The sequence below is a fragment of the Hetaerina americana genome, unplaced genomic scaffold, assembly GCF_022747635.1.
Source record: "Hetaerina americana unplaced genomic scaffold, ioHetAmer1.1.p SCAF_12, whole genome shotgun sequence".
Lineage (NCBI taxonomy): Eukaryota > Metazoa > Arthropoda > Insecta > Odonata > Calopterygidae > Hetaerina > Hetaerina americana.
The window spans coordinates 1447873-1469885 of NW_027286292.1; the positions used below are offsets into that span (position 1 = coordinate 1447873).

Genomic DNA, 22013 nt, shown 5'->3' on the forward strand with positions numbered 1-22013 from the left:
TAGTGAATTGTTACATTTGGCATTAAAAAGGCCAATATCACACTGTTTCAGAATGCCTACACTAAAATATCGGTGCACAAAATGAAGCCCCCCACATACCTGAAGAGTTCATAAGTGAGGCAATTTCCCAACAACGAATATAAACAGCTCCAAAACATGAAACCAAATGAAGCTCAAGGCCCAGAAGAACCCTCTAGCGTACTGAGGGCTCTTGCAGAACCACTTTCCACAAAGGTAGCCATGAAGAGGATCCCAGTAATTACAGACTGAATTCTTTAACACCGATATCCTGCTAAATCCCGCAGGATATCGAGTTATTGTTAGCAATATAGCCTTTCATGACAGCAGGTACAAACGCTGGTGTTTCCAAAGCAATGGCTTCTTTGTGAAGTTAATTCTCCAAAATTGCATCACTTCAACAAGAGAATATAAAAAACCAATGACTAATTGAATCACACAAGGCACAGAAAAAGAACTCAAAAAGGCTGAAGCAATGGATGTTTAGTTTCTTTCATGTAAAGAATATTTTATTACGTAATAATTAAGGATTTCATTTCAACAAACACTATTAACTGTAAGTAAAAATTAAACACTTTAACAAAATTACATTCAGATTACAAAATAACTATTTTAATCCTGGTAGATCTCAAACATGATTCCAAATTAGCTTATGGCACAAAAATACCTTTACTTTCAGTAGATTTAAGATCGATCATTTAAGGTTCAACCAGCAACATTGCCGCTGATTTGGAAGGAACACAAGAAAATTGCAAACATATCAACCTGTAATAAAAATATTGGGGCCACCTAACTAGTACCTATATTGGTAATACAATGAACAAGTAGATCAGAGATGGTTTCACACACAAACATACACACAAATATTTGCCTGGAATGCCATACAGTGGCAACAAGAACCAAAGGAAACAGCAATGCTAATGACAGAATTAGTCATTTAAGTGATCTTCCTTTTGTCCATGAAATACCATAAATTTTCTTAACGCAGGATTTTCAACAGTAACAAACAAGTTTTCTTCCTGGTCGAAAGTTTTCATGACCAGTAATAAGGGGCCATTCTGATTGCATTTAATAAAAATTTTTCAATGAAATTACAGAAACTTAAACATGACAGAAATGTGAGATCAAGTATGGGCTCAAAAGTTCTTATTCCTATAAGTTGCCACTGAGTTGAGGAGTTTAAAAATGTTGAATGGCTGAACAATTTTACAACAGTGAACACTGACACAAGGCTTTCCTATGATGATGACAAATATCAATGTAATTCATTTTAAATGAGTAAATCAGCACTGTTGAGGAAGAAGTCAATAAATCTGTTGAAGGTGTTCCAGGAATCCAAATTTTAAAATTTGATTGGCTCAGTTTAGAAAACAGTGAAACCTCGAATTTACATAATCCTCAAAATTGTGATTTTTTTAAACAGTTAGCACTGCTCTCCACAGAAACAAATGCAGTTCAAGTCTCAAGTGTACGCTCTTAAGGCTGGAATTTACGAGAAATCCCAAAACCCTACTGAAATGATGGGGCAAAATTATTTTTCCTTAGGTTTCTTCCACAACTGAAATTTCAATACTTATGCAATTAATGTTGGTTAACTGAAATCATTTTTGATAATAAATTGGGTAAACGACATTCAAATGAAGCTATCACCCAGAAAAAATTTGATATTTAGTTGAAATGTACCAAGCATAGTTTTTGTTCTTCTGGTGGCAGTGGTTCCCTAATAATCATTTAATAATATATCTGCTGAGTGACATCTACACACTTTACTTTAACATCGATTAATAACACTAAAAAGGAAGTAGAAAAAATCTGTAAGAAAGAACTTCCTGGGAAATGAAATAACTGCATCTGAGCGAAATAGAAAAGAGTACTCGTCAAGTAATTACTATGAACACTGCCTTTCAAATTATAATGCTATTTCCTCACACCTACAGAGTGGTTAAGTCATTAAAAATAAGTAATTTTCAAAATTCTCTTAGATATAGAACAGTAATTACAACAATGAGAAAGTAGTACATCCTAGCTTTTGCCGCAGGGGTAGTGAAACTATAACTAGATGGCTTGCAATGCTACTGATGAAGAACACATATTGAACTAATTGTATTTCTATTTAATCCACATTTAATATAGACATTCAGTAACTACATAAGAATATGGTAAATTTGACAGAGGAAAAAATGTCAAGTTCAAAATTTGAACTTGGATTTCCATCTAGGTGCTTAACGCCAGCCTATTATCTCTTATGGTCCTTCGGGCTGCTAAACAACCTCATGCAATCGCTAGGAATCAAAGGATCTAGGCGTTAAACCTCATCTAAGCAAATAGTTTTTCCACGGCAAAATTTCTTACAGTTGTGTGCATATCAGTCAGTTCACTCCATTTAAGTTAAGCTACACTTTCATAAACATGGTTTTGCATTGCATTTTCCTGCAGAGTGCATTATCATTGCTTCATGCCTTTCATGGCTTTAGGAAGAAACAGGATGAGACGCACTGTATTCTTGATGGGCAATGAAAATATGACAGACAGCAAACATTCAGGAATGATAAAATCCTTTATTGGTGATGTGCCCCGATTGGCTACAGTTCACAACCGTGCAGAACTGAATGCATGGAAATGTAACTTTACTCTGTTTTTTCTAAAACTTCGCTGTATCCATGTGAGTAGTAGTAGCTCCAATTTTTCAGTACTTCCTAGAGCTTTTTTCATTTAATGCATTGCTCCTGATTGCATAAATACTCTGGTGTGTATATACTTAATTGTGGTTCACATAATATATTCGACTTTTCATAATGTATGCATTGAAAATATTTTTTCTCTCGACCTTGTATTTTCACTGGTTCCCTCAAAGAATGTAAATTTGAGGTTTCACTGTCATTCACAAAAACCATGGTGGGGTGTTAAAGCATTCGTCAGCTGTGGTAGTATCACCGCTTTTAAAATCCCTTGTCATTTCTTTCATTGAAGTAAATCTATAATCATTATTTCAACTTATGAAAACCTTAACGGACTCGGTGAAAGATTATTATGACCGACCATGTTGACAACACTTTACTTGGCAATTATTACTTTATTGGCTTGCATAACATTGGTCACTTGATCCATTCCCTCTATTAATGGAGACGAGGAAAATATTTGTGACAAATTTGTCATTTCCTCATTAATGCTGACCTATGTCACAAGTATATTTACAATGATAACTTCAGTAAAAGGAATTTATGAAATAAAAACTATAAAATTGCAACGTTATGTATGTGTAGTCTGCCTCAATGATAATTTTTGTTCATTTACTCATTTCACGTATCCTCCCAAGATGTATTACACAATATTCCATCAGGCTAGGGCGATGGCGATGACTGTGGTGCAACTGAAAAGATGGCCACCAAATCAACACAAACAAGACTGACTTGAAACAGCACCAGGCACCTCACAGCGCCTTCACCTTCAGCTGCTTCATTTTGGGTGCCCGCTTTTTCATCTGCCTCCTCGCCTCACGCTCCTCCCACTTGCGCTGCTTCTCCGGGTCCTCCTCTTGCAGGATTCGCTCTTTCTCTTGCCTTTTTCTCTCCTCCCTCCGTGCGGCCGCAGCCTCCGCTCTCGCAGCATGGGTCGTCTTTAGAAACGCTTCCTCCACACGCAGTCTATTTTTATCAGCTTTTGACTTGGCCTACAAGATGCAAGGGCAAATTTTAGGGCTTGGGTTGGGCATCTCCCCCACTAAAGCACTGGTTTGCTCTGTTAATCAGTATACAGGGTATTCAGTGGATTCATATTTGCAGTTGCTTTTCTGATGTAACATTACCTACTGTATACAAATTCTAAAGCAGAATTAATAAATATAGACATGGAGTACTGTCATCAATATGAAAAAAAAACTGCAGATATAACTCAAATGAATAATTATGCTACATGTAAAATGGCCCTTACTTAGCAAATTTATTATCAATGCCAACTGGTGGAAAACCTAGGAAATTTATGAATGTCTCTGCAGACCAGCAAATACCAAGGATTATGGACATTATGCAAACCAATTATAACTTGTCTTGCTGCTGATTTCCTTTGAAAGGAAAATGTATATAAAGCCAAAGGTGGGAAGAAAAGATCTTTAACATTGCAATAATCCTCAGCTTGGGGGACACAAAAGTCCACAAAGGCTGAGACAGGAAAGAGGATGAAGAACAATTGTTTCATAAAAGTTGCTATTTGAAATATCCTCATCAGATAGGAGGCCTGACTTGGGAACCAAACCATAAGGACCCTTTTCATTGTCCAAGTTAGGGCCATCAAAACTTTCTGTTGGTCGATGGCCAATTAAATTTGTTTGGCTTATTGAAATAAAATGGCACCAAAATTTATCCTTCCGCTCAAAAAGAGACATTAAGACAATACTTTACTTTGATGCATGCATTTTACACAAAGTTAAACAATGTTTTACTTTTTGTAATCCTTTGCCACAGTTGACGAAAAAATTCATCTCAAATTGACTTTCGTTGATGGCAGGATTCAAACAAGAGTTGGTGGCCAAGCAACTCAAACATTGAGTTTATTCTTTAATTATCATAGCATCAGCTAATGTAAATAGCAGGTAATTTTGCACTAGCAGTATAGCTACATACAAAAACAAATGATAATACCCAAAACAAGCCATTTTATTTATTTACAACTATGACAGTAAAAGTAAAAAAGTTATGTCCCTACATTAGTAGATGGCCTTTGCAACCCACTTCAGGACGTGAAACTCTTAAAATTCATAAAAATCAACAATAACAGACATACTAATAGGTTTCCATTTGATATACCTATAACATAAGATATCCACAGTGTGTGGCTCCTAAAAGTTTTATGAAGTAGTTTATAATGATTGTGAATTCAACATTTGGAATAACAAAATATTGAGTAAATTTTTAAGGAAATTTGAACTCTTTGTTCCATTGTGATCCCACTGCATGTAAACTAAAGAGTTTACATGATGACATTTAAATAGGACTTCAAGGTTAATTGCTCCTTTCATAGGTTCACTGGCTTCTATATCAACTCCTCTTCCCATTATTTACAAGTGGCAGGCAAATCTTACCTCTTTGCTGAGTCTAAAGCGCTTGACTTTCTCCATGCAGTAGAAAACCAGTTGCATCAATGGGCGCATTTGTTCCATCACCTCTGTGACAGTGCGACTCTTGCATGGCGGGATATTAAAACCAAACAGAAGGACTTTCTTTGTCTCCGGCAACTTAGTAGGTGCACTGTCCCTGTAAAAAAATATTAACATTAACTGAATTCATAAAAAAACAAAATTGCAGTACCCATTGGCAAAATGTATTAAACTAAACTATACATTACAAAAAATTTATTGCTACCAACCATGACAAGTAATGAAGAAGCGTAGGTTTCCATTTTTCATTAAAACTTGCTAAGGGAAGGGGATTGAAAAATTATCGCACAGTTTCAAAATGCATATTCATGCAAACTGTTCTACAAAACGTTCATCTTTCCCCAGGACAATAATGTTATTATGACCCCATTCAAATGGGGTTGTATTCCTCATAAAGCAACCACTCAAAATCTTGAAAACTGGGAACAAAGACCTCGGCGGGCATTTGGATGTGTTTGGGATTTATAAAGCTATTTGTGTCATTAACAAATTCCATGAAGCAATCAGAATTACTATTCCAAATAACAATAGAAACCATATATCCCCATTGACACCCATGTCACATTCAAATTATTATTGTTCAAGTCCTATTGGATAAAGTCATTGAGAAATACCACAGCATTATACCAGAAAATTATGGATGATATAATGTGATGTGATGCAAAGCAATCAAGAACATTGCACACATTTAAATGTTGAAACAGTAAATTTTACGGGAAACTCATTGAATAGCTTTCCTTGATTGAACTGTCAAAATTGTGCGAAATGATATAAATTATGTGGCAGTGAAATTGTACCAAAATACACCAAAGCCCTGAAAAAGCACTCTTCTGAGAACCCCAGGAAAAGAGTGTAAAATGCAGGAAAAGGAGAAATATCATTTTTACATGCTTACATCCTGAAATCTAAAGCAGCCATGTACTGTAGAATCTTTAATTTGCTTCCAAGCCAATGATATGAAGTGTAAAGCATTCAAGACAAATTGACATGCCATCCAATAGCAGCAAAACTTCACTCTTCCATCTACATTTGTGATTAATATGATGTGTGCCTTTGTTGGCCAAGCAACCCTCCATTTCCTTGTTCACCTCTGAAGTGCAGTATTTTTACTCGGAGTACATTAAAAAATAACCCTGCCTCGCCTGCACTTGAAACATCTTTTGCATTGCAGCCATCAAAAAGTTAAGTCAATTTTGAGACTTTCCACTGAGTTGAAGTCTCCATGTCAACACTTTCACATTAACCACACAGTCTTACTTACAAGATTGTACCTATTTTTAAACCCAGCCAGCCAACCACTTGATGCTTTGAAATCTTTCGATTCCCAATGTTGTAGGAATGTGCAATACTTTTTCTCTTACCATGACACAATTTACGGGGATTTTAAACGATCTCTTTCAGCACTGGTTTGCATGTTTCAGAATCGAGAAGCAATTATAAGCTATTCTGGTCAGTGTAGAGGCTGGCGATTTGTAGATGTTTAGCCAGAACAGAGCAGGTTTCATCATTAAAATCAACTTGTCCCAAAATTTTTATTTTGCCCTCAACTGAAAATGTTTTCCACCTCCACTTTCCATTGTGAAGCAGGATTTAATTGATGTTCTCGGGTGATTGAAGAAAACCTAACACGAGAATCTGAGCTACCTTACCATTTGACTAGAACAAACAGTTGTCCAACTTCAATTTGTTTAAAGAAAATATAATAATTTCTTATTCTGAGTAGGTTTGTCGTGATGAAGCAAGTTTCAATACCTCTTAATAATTAGGAGCCCAACATGTTTTTATATCTGCTGCCTTGAGGCAGTGCTACTGATCCCAGATGTCAGTCACCAATTCTTGTGTTTTTCACCTTTCATCATGTTTGGATCAAAGTTATTTTCATTCCCCATATTTTTGACTTTTTTTAAATTTTCAAATTGCCTGCTTAACTCTTAACATTACTCCAAAATGAAAGTGAGGTTCCACATATGTTCTAATAACAGGAAATTTTATGAGACCCGATAAAATTGTAGTCAACTAGAGGGAAACGTATATTCTGATATTTCAAGGCAGGGGTTAAGCTATACTTATTTATATCCAACCTTTTTGGGCCATCAATGCATTCAAAGTTGAGTCATTTAACTTTGCAATACCTGCACAAAAACATATACTTTCTTAAATGTTCAAGGTAAAATATAAAGAAATGCACAACATACTCAGGTTTCGGTCCGGAAAACTGGTCTGAGAAGTGGATGTAGTCGATGTAATCTGTATAGCGGTTGAGCACGGTCAGGAGTCTTGAGTCCAAGAGAGAAGAGGCTACCTCGGACATTTCACTCAGGACAAGCATCCCTGAAGGACCTCCATACTTATCAGCTTGCCTCCGCTCAGGGCAGAAGAGGCTCTACATTGTGGGAGAGAAACTATGAATTAGTACAATATTTAACTGAATGAAAAAACTAATATTCACTGCTTTGCAGTATTTGTCAAACAAATTCATGTTAATCAGTATTCAAGCCACGGAAAAATCTTAGGCTCTCGGGACCCAGCTCATCTAAGATTCCTACATAATCTGGCTATCTGGTGCACGTGGCTAATTATTAAGAGGGGCAGCACTGGTGAAAAATGTTTAGCTTGACATCACGTACAAATGTGGTTGGAAAGAATACTTTGATAATACATCAATATCCTAATATTACATTTAAAATTTCAAAACCATTACTCTATGAAATAATTCATGCGCTCGCATAAATGTCACTATTATCTTAGACATGTCACATGTTGGATGACCATAGGTTTTACGGGTAGAAAAACTAAAGCAAGTTGAGGCAAGAGCAATGCAAATGGGTGGCAGTAAAAGAAGGCAGGCTCCGTTGAGCATCAGACAAAGAGTATCTTGAAAAATCAAATGCAAACGTTACTGCAGTGACCTAAGTCTCGCATAAAATACTATTTTTACTGGAAGATTAATACATCTTCCCCTAGGTTTGAATTAAATTGACACAGAAATTAAACGTGTTTTGAGAACAGTTAATTAGATTACTGGAAGATGAAATATGAGAAGCAGCTGTCCACAAACGGCCATTTATGCATGATTCAATTGTGTCATGTGTTGATATTGATGCTGTCGAACCATTTAGGGAAAATTTGAAAGTGATGACCATTGAATATGATTTTAAGTTATCTTTGATCTATGATTCAGATAATAGCACCGGAGAGAGCTTTGTAAGGGAGAAAATTTAAGTCTTAAGTAAATCCAAGTTTCCCAAGTGAGAAAAACACTAAAGAAAGGGTATTAATCACAATATCCACGAATTTTTACTGTTTCTCATTGCATTACTGTTGTATTCATTACTCTCGTCAGACATTGAGGAGAATAATGAAAGATCTCGCTGAACTCAAAATAATTCAACAAATGCATGACACGTTGGAAAAATATGATCAGAAATTGTGTACCTAATTAAAACTTTCAAGTAACACTCTTCAATTTGTGGCTTCTATCTGTGAAATCAACTTAAGTGATTTTTATTTAAGTGATAAGGGAACTTTGGTGCTACTTTCCCCCAGCAATGTTCACCAGTTCATGTCTATTTTAAATGAATTACATATAATATTCAGTCATCATCACCTCCACATTTTCCCTCGATAGTTAAACAGTGCCATATTAGTAATCATTAAATCCAAAAGACAACTTTATCCCACAAACATTAACTGATCATCAAGTCAAATTCATGTCTTGCGTCTACAAAATATGGTCAACCTACATGGGCATCGGAATTTCTTCATGTAGACATAGCTTATTTATAATTTAAATAGAAGAGCTCTAATATTGTTTTATATTAATATTATGAAAAATAATATTTTTTGCAACCACTTTTGTAGGAACATGAAAGCATAACATTTTTCAGAATATAGAAGTACTACTGCTGATGATAATTCAACCAAAACACATAGCCCAACTCCATCCGAATTATCAGGGAGACTGGATAAATATGGATTTCCTGCAATGGCAGACTACACAAAAGTTATGGTCTGTGCTTACAAGGTCAGACATATCTTTTCCAAGCCGTAGGGCTGTTTTTCTTGCTGCTACACATAGCACAAAACTGTCCATATCTTCTTTATTCATCTCCACCCTCACAAGAACCTGGTCAACGCTGCTTCCACTGCCACTCCCAGGACGCAGCAATTGACTTATCACAGCTACCAAGTCTTGCCGCTAGAGATAAAATCATCAACGGTGAACCAAATCAAATCGTTAAAGAAACAATAAAGCAAGCCAACAAGGAAAAAGTAAAACATTCTACACATAATCAAAAATGATGGTCAACTAAAGGACTTACTTTAAGAAATTTCAATTCTACAAGCATTCCTTCACAGCAAGTTCTGCCACTACACCAGAGAGTGTAGACATTCTCACTTTCCTTGACTAATCCAACCACATTACCACTATTTCCACTGTTTCCCGAACTATCATTCTCCACTTTACCATCATCACCTGTAATAAAGAAGAAAAATTGCAATTATCACAATTGGTGTGGTATTCTTGCTTCATGTAATAGTAACTTACAAATAAACTCTCCCAAATGCCATCGGCGGATCCAGATCAAACTTCATTGGATTGAAAATTTTTAGACCCCAATTCCTAGAACAGTTGTAGACCCCTCCATTTGGCTACAGTTTTTGAGATTTAGAAATTGAAAAGGTTTAAAACCTCCCAAATGATGAAACCCACACACCATCTACTGAACTCATATTCACTTATCTGAACGATCAGCAGTTACAGGTGTCCATCTGGAATTATTTGACCTACAAATTCATGGCTATATTGGCATTTGGGTTATAAATTTTTTAAGGGCTTTAGCTGTGTAAGCCATTCACTGTGTCTGCATGTACATATTTATATATTTTTAGACACCAATCCTCTTCCACAGTAGGGATGCATTAAGGGAGAGGTGATTAAAAAGAATGTTCCACATCCAACAAAGTACTAATTGTTTACTCAAAAAAATTTTGCATCCGTAAAAGCATAGGTTCTTCCTTGTGCACCAGGGACAACGATATTAAGGAAACAGATAGGAAGCTATTGCTTGCCATTTTATTAGAAACAAATGATTATTTTTCACGGGAGAGAGAAATGAGATTTCCTGCTAACATTGTGTAAGTAGAAGAAGTTGTTCCACACGTGAAATGCCTTCCACAAAATTCAAGCCGCTACCTAACAGTGGCCATGCACCACCATGTCATGAGGCTTCTGGCAGATATGTCTTCAAGTGTCTCTTGATGGGTGAGTGGACACACAATCCCTTTTGCCTGTCACATCAACAATGCAGCTACAGTGGAAGAGGAACGAAGTTGTCATTATCAGTAGTCTACCAGTTTATGGTAGTGTTTGATGGACATCCGAAATACGCATCACTGTCCTCGCAAGTACAAACTAACACGGCACAGAATAGCCTTAAACCTAATATGGCCTCCGACAAAAACCCTTTCCATAGCTCCCTTCTAGCTCCCCCCCTTCCCTCCACTTCATCACCTCCACACCCATCTCACTACCAGGCAATTTTAAGGAGCACTTTCTGTTAGAAATGCCATTAGGAAATGGCAACTTTTACTAATAAGTTAATAATTTTAATTTGTCAGTGTGTTTGACGGATGCACAGAGAAACGGGTACGGGTATTGCACTTCTAGGAATAGATCAGGTTGGAGATCTTCATTCATTAACTCTGAAGTGAAAAGTAGAGAGGGCAAGCGACAGGGACAAGTGGGGTCTGTGGACCTCAAGAGTAGATGCTATGCCATCCATCAGTACTGATATATGTGCCCTCTGCTCACATACTCTGCACTGATGATCTGCTTAAGGGAGGGACAAAACAGGCCATTAAACCAGAGAGCATTATTAAAACTAATGTCGGACTTGAAAGTAATTACGGCCAGGCTTGTGCAAAATACAAGGAATTGGCATAAATTTTGATTATCTCGAGTGAACGTTAAAATCTTCCCTTCTGACTTACTGCCAAATGACAAGGCCTATGAAATGTAAATAACTGTCTGAATAATAAATTAAGCTATGTGGAATGTATGAAGATCATAAAAAATTTAACCATTTGCACAAGAATAGGTTAAAAACAAACTAATAGAAGTTAATTATAACACTTCAATATAAATGCCACAGAAAATAATGTTATATTGGCCCGAAAATTATATTTATCCCGTTAGTTATATTTTTATTTATCTGCCGGCACCTTCTCCATTTAAATGGATAATCAATCCTCTCCTCTACATATTTTGAGAAATGCATTGAAAGTACTGTATTCTTTCCTTCTCTTAATCTTTAAAAATATTTTCCATTTTGGATTTAAAATATTTTCCAAAAACATACTTTTAATGCACAAAATCTTTGAGCTAAATATATATATTTTTCTAGAGTGAAAATTTAAAGTGGAATTAATATAATTATGAATAATGATATAACAACAGCAAACGTTAATTTCAAAATAGGTTTTAGGTAATACATCTCTCTGATTACAAAAAACTAACTAAAAGGAAAAATATGAAAAACTAGACGAACAGTTCATTCATTTTAAATTTTCCACAAACTACCTCAACTCCTTCGGCACTTCTCCATCTTAGCATATGCTTATCCATCAAGTATTGTGGAACTAAAAGGTTTAAGTAGCATTTTATTCAAAAAGGGCCGAGTTGCATTTTATTCAGTCTATTATGGTCTTCACGGCAGTCAAAACTGAAATACAGATACTCCCAAATTTTTTAGTTTTCTAGGTGATAACGCCACTAAATCATGTGTGGACTGACTTTCTGGCTGATCATTTTAACATCACATTCCACAGGTATTAATTTTAGGATGTTGATTGATAATGAAAGCACATAAAAGCCAAGCAAAAGTTTGAAATTCTGCAATAAGTATGTAATCTTATGGGAAAGTTGCTAAGAAGTTCACATTTCAAATATGAGCACAAAATTCCAGACCATCAGAAGGAACAACATTTTTCACATAATGTCGCCATTTTGTTAGACCTGGAAAGTCGTCTTGATAAATAAATATCGACCATCTCGTTAATTCTTAGAGGGCTGAAAAAGCTAAAGTGAAGGTGACACTGAAAAATTAAAACAGTCATTCTTTCCCCGAGGTCTTCAATACTTAGCATGCTTCTAATAACCTTGGTGAAGATCATTTTGTGATAAAATAATTAGCAGTTAACATCCCATCCAAATGAATTACATACACAACAGATTGCATGTGTATAATGCATACATAACATACAATCTCTTACTTTGAATTGATACGTAATGCTTTATGTACTGAACAATGAAGTTTTCAACATATTTCTTATATTGCAAATGGAATATTAGGATATACTTGATTTTTAGCACAAACATAATTTTTTACAACATATTTTACACCCAACTTAAATATTACCGAAGGCTCAATTTTACTTCCTGCAACTACTACCTCAATTTTTTTATTATAGATTATCCTTATGGCTTTCGAACCCACTCACAAATACAATATGCGGCAAGCTGGGTCACCTGTAACCTGGAACCACTTTCATGAGAATAATTAAGATTACATGCTTCAAGTAATGAGAAATACAGAGTGGATAATGATATCGTTGGAACAGCAGTAACACATCACTATTGGACTCAAAGGAATCTAATATTGGGCCAGCTCCAACAGCATGTTTCCAACAAATACTATCACCATGACTGAAGAGGCACATTGCCCATTGCAAATTACATTAATTTCCAAGGCAGATCAAACTGTTCAAAAATATATGAACCCCAAGCTTATTATCAAAATGAACTGATTGAATTATGCTGGATGGACGCACCCAAGTGCACAAGGGGAACCTTGCAATGCAATTTTACCGTCAACTGATCTCAAATATAAACATGCTGCAATTTGCATCAATCCTTTGGGCGGATTTGTTCGAGAGGTGCCATTTCAACTGATTCGGCAGAATTGACTCTTGGATAAGAATCCAGAGAAAACAATGGAGCATTTACCCCAGAAGGAAACTAACAGAAAAGAAAGATGCTATAGGATTAAACCTACCATAGCATTTGCAGCCATTTCTCCCTATATCCGAAATTACTTAGTAACACAGTTCTAGTAATTTCAAGTCTTACTTTTCTGTCATTAGTAGATGACTAAGAGCCTTAGAAAATCATATTCAGAGAATTTGGCTTTAATGGGGCTGGTTGTCCCCATTATGATGACTAGCGATTGAGAGCCACTCCTTCCCTTCACTGGAAGAGCCCCTTGGCCGCAAATCCAACCCAAACACCAGAAACTGGAAAAAGAATGCCACGCAATTTGATTGCGCCACCTTACCAACTAAGCTGAAGTTGTCCTCCAAAAGGTTGCGGTGAGTGTTGAACCATGCGTTTGCTAACTTGTTGTTTCGACTCTTCCCAGCAAAAAAATTCAAAAAGTATACCAGCAATCCAGCAACCATTAGCATTTCCAAGTAGAAACTATCCCAGTTGGTGCGCAAGTGCAACGGAACCTATAATGAAAACAAACATTTTGTCAACAGCATCCCTAATAAACAGTGTAAAATGTGGAAAGTGTAAAGAACCAAGTAATTGGTAATGAGTCATTCACAAAAAGAATGAAACATGATCAAAGGCAAAGAGATATTTTCAACCAAATAAAAACCAACCTCATACACACACACAGTAGACCCTCCCGAATCCAGAACCCAGCTAATTTAGACCCCCGCATAATTGGGACGGAGTCTGATTCTTAAAGAAAGGGGGAACTAGAGTCACTCTCTCAACTGCCTTGGGGTTCACTGTCGTGTGTTGACATAATCAAGGTTCATAACTAATGTTTATTGAGAGAGCTCACAGCCCAACATGCATATAGCCACAAGATTTGAAAAAGAGAGGCTATAAAATTCCATAAATGCAGGTGGTCTTCCAAGGAAATCTTCTCAGTTAAGGGCAATCAGTTTGAGGCCCAGAAAATGGAGTCAGCAAAAGGCCTTGCCACTTAACAGGAGGTGCATCTTGCTTCGATTCTGGTGGATTAACTTCTCAATGGCAGCCTTTGGACATTTCAGTCAATTGACTGCTCAAGAGATATTTGTGTGTCATAATGGTTAAAGTAGATGGAGGCAAGAACTCCACACCATACACTCGTGATGAATGAATCGAGTGTCGATCCAGAGTGTTTATGAGTAGGTGAAAGTTAAAAGTGAGATTACCACAAGGTCTTTCTAAAAATGTGGAATTAACAATGCATTAGATGGAAGGGAAGATGACAATGCACGAGAAAAAAGACAATTTTACCATTTAGCACACTCAATGTTTTCAGCCTTTCAGAGGCACGATGATAAGAGTCAACTGCATAATTTACAGTGGACTTATGGCATAATATGACAAACAAGCAAAAATGCAATAGTGTACCAAAATATTCTATTCAATAAACACACAAGAATAGTATTCATAAATACATACCTTGGTGATGGTGATTTTTGGGGCTTCTTTTGAATCTCCTTTGCCATTGCCACCCACGCGATCGCTATCAAACCCTTCAAACTCCTCCTCATCTTGAAAGTGGTCAAATTCTCCATCATCATCCTGGAAGCAATGCAAAAGAGAAATAAAATAGACACACTGAATGAAAATTGTGATAAATGGTAAATGGATAGAGGATTCATATCTCCTTATTGATTTAAAATGGACAAGATCACATTGTAATTTTAAAATTAATGAAATATGAACACACAAAATAATTTATGTTATTTAAAATTTGAAAAACTCATCATTTAGCAAAGGGTTCTCACTAACTGTGTTCATTCACATTTAAAAAGGTCATCATGTCGTCTTCTAAGAATAAATATGGGAACTATTCAGAGATATATTGCTAAGAATAGAATTGAAAACTAACTACCTGGTGTGGATAGATTACATAAGTCCTACATCCCAACAGTAAATTTAAAGTATTAAATGCACAAAGGACATAGTTAAACAAGATATTAGATCAATAAACGTTGAAGTAGTAGTATTATTTAGGGGAGGCGACTGACAGCTGAGGTCAGATGCGCCATAGGGGATGGACAGGAAAGGATGAAGGGTAAATAGAAACCTGGCGTCGGCATTAGCCTACTCTTAGCAAAAGGTGCCAAGGGGTCCGCAGCTTAATGTCCCATCTAACGGACAGTGTACTCACTCGAAGTGCCCTCCACAAAGCACCTCAAGTAGGAATCGAGATACGTCTGAAAAATATTCAACACCACCAGGATTTGAACCCGGACACTCTGGGTGTGTCTGGGGGACATTGAAACTTAAGCTACATTCATTAAAATACCAGAGATGAAGACTATTGCAATTTTTCACTAAATAAAGATTTATTCCAGACTAGTTTCTAAGCACTTGAAAATGATGTAGTGCATCAAAACTAGTCGGGAATAAATCTTTATTGAGAAAAAAATGGCAATGGTCTTCATCTCTGTTATCATGGAACAGTTCCATCACGTCACACCTGAACCTGTAAGTTGTATCATTTAAATACACTTAGAGATCACAACAAAATGGACAATCCCAAAAATTAATGTTTATTATGAACCAGGTTTTCCTTATTAAATATTTACTATGACCTACGCATCATCAGGTGCTGTAATACCTGCAACAGATAATGCTATAACAAGCAAAACCTAAGTCAGTGTAAATATTTCATATGTGGAATTGCCCATTTGTTACGATTTCCAAGTTATAATTTGTTTTCACACAATATTGCCAGAATCTTCAGATTTTGTTCATTTGTGCGATTGACATTCATCTTTCAATTCTAATAATAAATTCTGCAAAGATTGTTCAACCTTTTAGTCATTTTTCAATTTAAGTGGCAATTTACCCGATAACTACTGGGTAACAAGTAAGAGACTACTGGTAAAAATTGGCTAAAACTCAAAATTGAGCGGTGGTGGATTGGAAACAACTCGATAAACCTCCACAAGTTTCATGGTCCAAAGATAGTACAAGAAATGAGCTCATCTGTACAAATTCTATGGATGACCTTGCATGAAGATACCTAAGCAATACTTATAACAAATGAAAGAAAAGGCAAAAAAAAATAATAATTCAAAGGCAATCATGAAATATTCCAAATTCTTGGCTATAACTATCGATAATCTACCAGTGAAGGTCGGTTTTAGATGGACATAACCTACCAAATGGCACAGGGAAGGTTTCCTTGTCTCTCTAAACAAAACAAAACCCAACATCCTACTCTACAACAAGCCTATATTCATCTCCGTACACTTCCTTCCTCCCGTCCAACATTCCCATCCTATTCCTTCCCCTTCCTCATTTTCCTAATGTTCTTTACTCTACATGGGTCTCCAACATCCGACAGCCAATCAATATACCCTTCATCCATTTTTCCTACCTCCTTATGATTTCTACCAACAAACCCATCTCCTCCCCCACCATACCAAGCACTTCGTCGTATGTTTTCCTTTTGGTCCACTTCACCTTCTCCAAACCTACATTTCAAAAGCCTCCAATCTACTCCTATCAACCCTGCTACAATACCCAAGTTCCCACACAGTACATAACTACCCCCCATACCAAAGTTTTGACGAGCCTTTTCTTAACATCCTTGCTTAACGTCCCTGTCATCAATGCCCTCCTTCCTGTGATAGTTTCTTTGCCTGATGCAATTATTTTCCTCATGTCCCTCCCACTTTGAGTTCCAACCTGCTCTAGTTTCTACAAATATACCATTTTAGGCCACAATTATTTGACTCCAGTAAGTAGCACCTTAATTTTTTCAATCCTGATCATGGATAGTTCTAGTTTGTATATCACCTAATATAGCTGACGTAATTGAGGTGAATTAAAAAGATGTAACTTCATGTCATGCTATGTGGAAAATATCAAATGGTCTTAAAATCAAGGGACAAATACCCAAGCACAGAACGGCGACTCTCCCCATTTTGGATAACCAAATAAAACAGGCATTCGTGCATCATCTATCCATTGAAATCTTTCCTTATTTTATGTGGCCAGTTAATTAAATCCCAAACTTAAATTCACTTATGAAATTGAACTCTAATTTACTCATACCATAAGGTTCATAAAACAATCACTTCAAGCGAAGCGGGGATCGAGATGGTGCGGGGGCTAACGTACTGGCTTCCCACCCTGAGGGCGCGGGTTCAAATCCCGGCGGTGTTGAATATTTTTCAGAGGTATCTCGATCCCTACTTGAGGTGCTTTGTGGAGGGCACTTTGAGTGAGTACGCTGTCCGTCGGATGGGACGTTAAACTGCGGACCCCTTGGCGCCTTTCGTAAAGAGTAGGCTAATGCCGACGCCGGGTTTCTCTCCACCCTTCATCCTTTCCTGTCCATCCCCTATGGCGCAAATGACCTTAGCTGTCGGTCGCCTCCCCTCAAAACTACTACTACTTCAAGCGAAGCAAATTCTATTTCACTTTACCCAAACATTGATAGAGAATTTTGACATTCTTGGAACTGCAAGTGTAAACTTGAGGGGGGACAGACCTCCAATAACCTCACTGGAATGTCAAGGATCAACATTACACAATATTCAACAGTAGAACAATGGGAAGAGTTGAGAAGTCCATCACCAGATACAAGGGCAGCTCACTACAAGAGTGAACATTAATTTTTATTTGCACACTTTACAGGGCAAAATTTTTATTCTGCCTGTCGTCAGCTTAATGTGTTAAGTATGTATAAATGGCACAAACTTCACTGATTTAACTCTAGGAGTGTGTCAGTGACAGCCATTGAAAGTTGAATTATGCTCAGTTCGCCAACAGCAACGGTGGAGGCAACAAGTGACCCTTCATTGAAACTTTGTTTTGCCTGAGCAAATCATCTTCCAAGGCCTATGAACAGGAGGCCAATGGAGAGTCTGGTCTTCCCCAGCGCACAACTACAACATGTTTAAAACATGTAAAAATGGGATACAACCAATCTCAAAGGAATGTGAACCCAGAGCTTCAGTCCTAAGGAAGTAAACATTAACACTGTTCTTGGCACTGAGAGGGAGAACATATAATTGAGAGCACTAGCGGAAAAATTGGAAATTGCATAGGATACCAACCACAAATTGGTGAGGTAATGTAAACCATTAGTACAGTATGAAGTCAAAAATCAAACCATTTTGTAATAATTAGCACGATAAATTAGAAAATCTGAAAATCTACAATTTGAGGCCAAACTTCCTGTACAACACTCAAAAACATTTTTTGCTCCATGTCATTCTGAGGAGGATTACAGCTAAGAACCGAAGTGTTTTTACAGTGATTACTCTATTTTCCCTGACTTTTCCAGGCAGATGACACCTTGGAACGGATTAATATAAAAGGAAAACATACTGTTACTGCACCTTGATCAGATAAATCTTTTCACAACTGAGACTGGAATAATATGCTACGTGTTCTTGAGGATACTGAAGTAAACTATGAAGACAAGCAGACTTTGGGATTAATGAGTGAAACAATTACAAGAAATCATGACATTCAGTGAATAGATACATTAGAAAGGTTGTGCATATTTTGCTTTGCAGACAACTATGGAATGCTTGGAATAAACTGAAATCATATGTTTAATGGCAGAACTGCAAAGAAAGATTCATGGAGTGAAAAATAATATTACTGGCTTGGACAGTTGAAACTATACACTCATAAAAAAACATCACAGTCAAATTATCTACCTCTCTTAGCTATGTACTAGAATGACACAGTTTCAGGCATAAAATGATGGAAATCCTTCATGATGAAAGAAGACGCTTTGCTTTTCCACAGAGAATTTTTTATTACAACCTATGATAGGTAGACCTGAAGATGTTACACCGTAATGAAACTTAGGTCATAATAAAATAATTGTGTAGAAAAGCCAAGTGTCTTCCTCGTCCATTATTTACTAGAATATTGAAAAGGAAACTTAATATGGAGTGATGGAAAAGGGAGGCTTCTGCATTAAATATAGAACAGAATACACTTCCCACAGGTTTCTAAGATATAATATGTATAAGTAAATTTGAAACGAACGTACCTACGGTCGTGAAGCAATGAAAAACAAAATAGCCGAGACTGTAAACTTGACTGGCACTAGGTTAGTTTAAAGAGGGGAAGTAAAAAACAAAGATAGGGAAAATAGGCAAAAATAGGGCACACAGGTCAGTTGGGTGTGTTTGGGAAACAGTGACCCATGAGTACCTCAATCACACACGCAAAATTAACAAGTAATAAAGCAAACTTACAACTACTCGATGACTAGGGTGTTTTCAGGAATAACAGTCACTCTCATGAATTGCATTCAAACACTCAGGGCTTGCAAGGATATCTCCTAAGCCAGAGACCCCTGGTACTCGCACAGGAATGAAAAACAAATAAAAATAAAAATTTCATTATTGTGTGAGGACAACGGGTCCCTGACTTTGGATATATCCTTGCAAACCCTGAGTGTGTGGGTGAATGCGATTCACTAGAGTGACTGTTATTTCTTAACACACTATAGTCATCAAGTGGTTGTTTGTTTTCTTATTTTTTAATTTTGCATTTTTCATGTGTGACTGAGGTGTGGGTGGGTCACTGTTTCCCAAATACACCCAACTGATCTAGTGTGTGTTCCTATCTTTCCCCTTACTTTTAACTTTGTTTTTACCTCTCCTCTTTAAACTAACCCGATGCCAATCAAGTTTACCGTCTTGGCCATTTCGTTTTTCAATATAATACATATTTAAATGCTAAATGCCGTCGACAGGTAATCTTGCTAGGAGTTTGTAGGTTAGCAATCCAGTAAGGGCATTGCAAACCATAGTAAAAAACAAACATAAACAAGTGATGTATACAAACTGCATTTCTGAATTATACAATGCTGTTCCATCCCATTCTGCCAAGAAGAATTCGATATATTGACGCTTCGGAATAAAATAATAAAAAATGGACGGTAAGGGAAAATAATTACTGCATCACTTTAATATTTCCAGCCAACCTATTAACTAACTATTAACAGTATTGGTAAAAAGAGGTAAAACAGTTGGATACATCCCGAGGCATATCAGTAGCCTGAAAATTGAGAGAATAACTCGAGGGAAGATGAAATTATGGAAGAAAATAATATAAGAAATAAGAATATGAAGAAATATCATGGTCGAGGACAAGCAATTTTGAATAATAACCACAGATAAGAACATCACATGATTGCATAACAATAATGTGCAATTGGCTGTAATTGGAGAATTGGAGGAATATTGCAGGGATTTTTCAAAGTATATTCACAACTGTACCTCTTATTATCTACCACAAGAAAATGTGATGCTTACATATTATATTCATATAATGACACAAATTCCATATACTACTGCAGTCACATTTACAATTTGTAGTCTTTATTTCGTATTGTTTAGGCGATCCAGAGATTGAGTAATTTTGGAACAAAGACAAAGGTTGGACATTATTATGCACTTCATTTAAATTTAAGATCAGTAGTGATTTAAAAGTGCATAAATTTAAAAATAGTATTACCTGATGGGTCCGAAAAATTGATTGCCTGTGCGCTGCTAAGTAATTTTTCAAGTCTGTATGTGACCTCGTTTAGCTGAAACGACGATGCGTATAAAGGCAAGCAAACAGGCTAACCTTCATTCTGAGTTTGAGGTACTGCTTTTGCCGAATGTCATAAAATTATATCAACATGCAAATATGTCCAATTTATTTATAACTGGGAATGGATAAGTTTTTAAGGCCCTGTAAAATTAATTCCTTTTTACGGAGTTCGAGATCCAGTTGGCTCATTATCAAAACCTGCTAACTCTTTTCAGCAATAAATTACAGCACAAGAAACATTGGCGACTAATTTAACTTGACGCGTGTCCAAAAACAAGAATGTTTACAAGCGACAAATCGGATATTGAACTATCATCTACATGTCATCCACTCCAGCTAATATATAATCACATTTATTGAGGAACCGCTGATGGTTAAGCCAATAATGAAAACAAACAGGATTTGAAAGTAATACTTAATTTCAAAACCACATTACTTAGTAAAGTGAGACATCATTCGAAAAGCAGTTCACACTAACTTAAGATAAATTATTCGTCGCGAACCACCGTACCTCTACCACAGCCTCATCATCTTCATCCATATCTTCGTCTTCAAGGGAATCTTTTGGTCCTCCTCGTTGCACTTTCGATCCATCTTGATCCCCTCCATTAGAACGTGATGGGAGTGACGCCGTCATAACACTAGGGTCTTTGGCAGACGATCCAGCTGTGTCTTCATCTTCATCTTCGAAGTCTTCAAACTCGGCGAACTCATCATCAAGATCACGAAAATGGGCCGAAGTTTCACTAAAGATAACTATAACCACTAAGAGTAACAAGGAAATGACTAGCTTCATAATGACGTCAAATAACACTAACAAATTTTAACCATTCTCAACGAAACACTAAAACAATGATTGTGCTTTCGTATACATTCAAGGATATTCGAAATTTGTGTTGCACTATCCTCTTAGTTTTATCTCAAACGGGTAGAACTTAACTTCTACTACGTTGACTCCTTTTAAAGGGACATAACAAAATCACTACAGCCACTCTAGCACATGCTACCGAAAAGGGGTTACGACCAGTTCGCCACCTTGCCGAAAAAGTGCATGCGGTGCTAACAGGAACTATTTAGTGGTTAAAATGAAATAAGAGTATGCGTATTTCACGATAAAAAGGTCAAGAATATTCGTGAGCTTTATGTACTTGAAGTTTTAGCACTTTTTGTTTGCCATTAAATGTTCTAATACGTTTAACAAAACTGAGCAGTGAATAGAACATATGAATATGTCGTCATCTATCGCCT

General features: G+C 36.6%; 1 protein-coding gene across 1 annotated transcript; it reads right to left on the reverse strand.

Moving 5' to 3' along the window:
* Window positions 1-496: 496 nt before the first annotated feature.
* On the reverse strand, window positions 497-21816 carry LOC139685643 (PAT complex subunit CCDC47). Its single transcript, XM_071582594.1, has 8 exons — window positions 21277-21816; window positions 14637-14759; window positions 13507-13681; window positions 9493-9647; window positions 9192-9368; window positions 7366-7553; window positions 5096-5267; window positions 497-3688 (listed from the first exon to the last, which is right to left on the reverse strand). Exons 1-8 carry the CDS (start codon window positions 21559-21561, stop codon window positions 3449-3451), a joined length of 1515 nt encoding a protein of 504 aa, XP_071438695.1. The 5' UTR covers window positions 21562-21816; the 3' UTR covers window positions 497-3448.
* Between the last annotated feature and the right edge of the window lie 197 nt (window positions 21817-22013).

What these genes read in the sequence shown, in the direction of transcription:
- LOC139685643 (XM_071582594.1), bottom strand. Translation starts at nt 21,561, where the DNA reads ATGAAGCTAGTCATTTCCTTGTTACTCTTAGTGGTTATAGTTATCTTT. An exon ending in CAAAAATCACCATCACCAAG is followed by an intron (nt 13,682 to 14,636) that starts GTATGTATTTAT and finishes TTTTCATTATAG; the next exon opens with GTTCCGTTGCACTTGCGCAC. An exon ending in GCTTTAGACTCAGCAAAGAG is followed by an intron (nt 3,689 to 5,095) that starts GTAAGATTTGCC and finishes TGCATCTTGTAG; the next exon opens with GCCAAGTCAAAAGCTGATAA.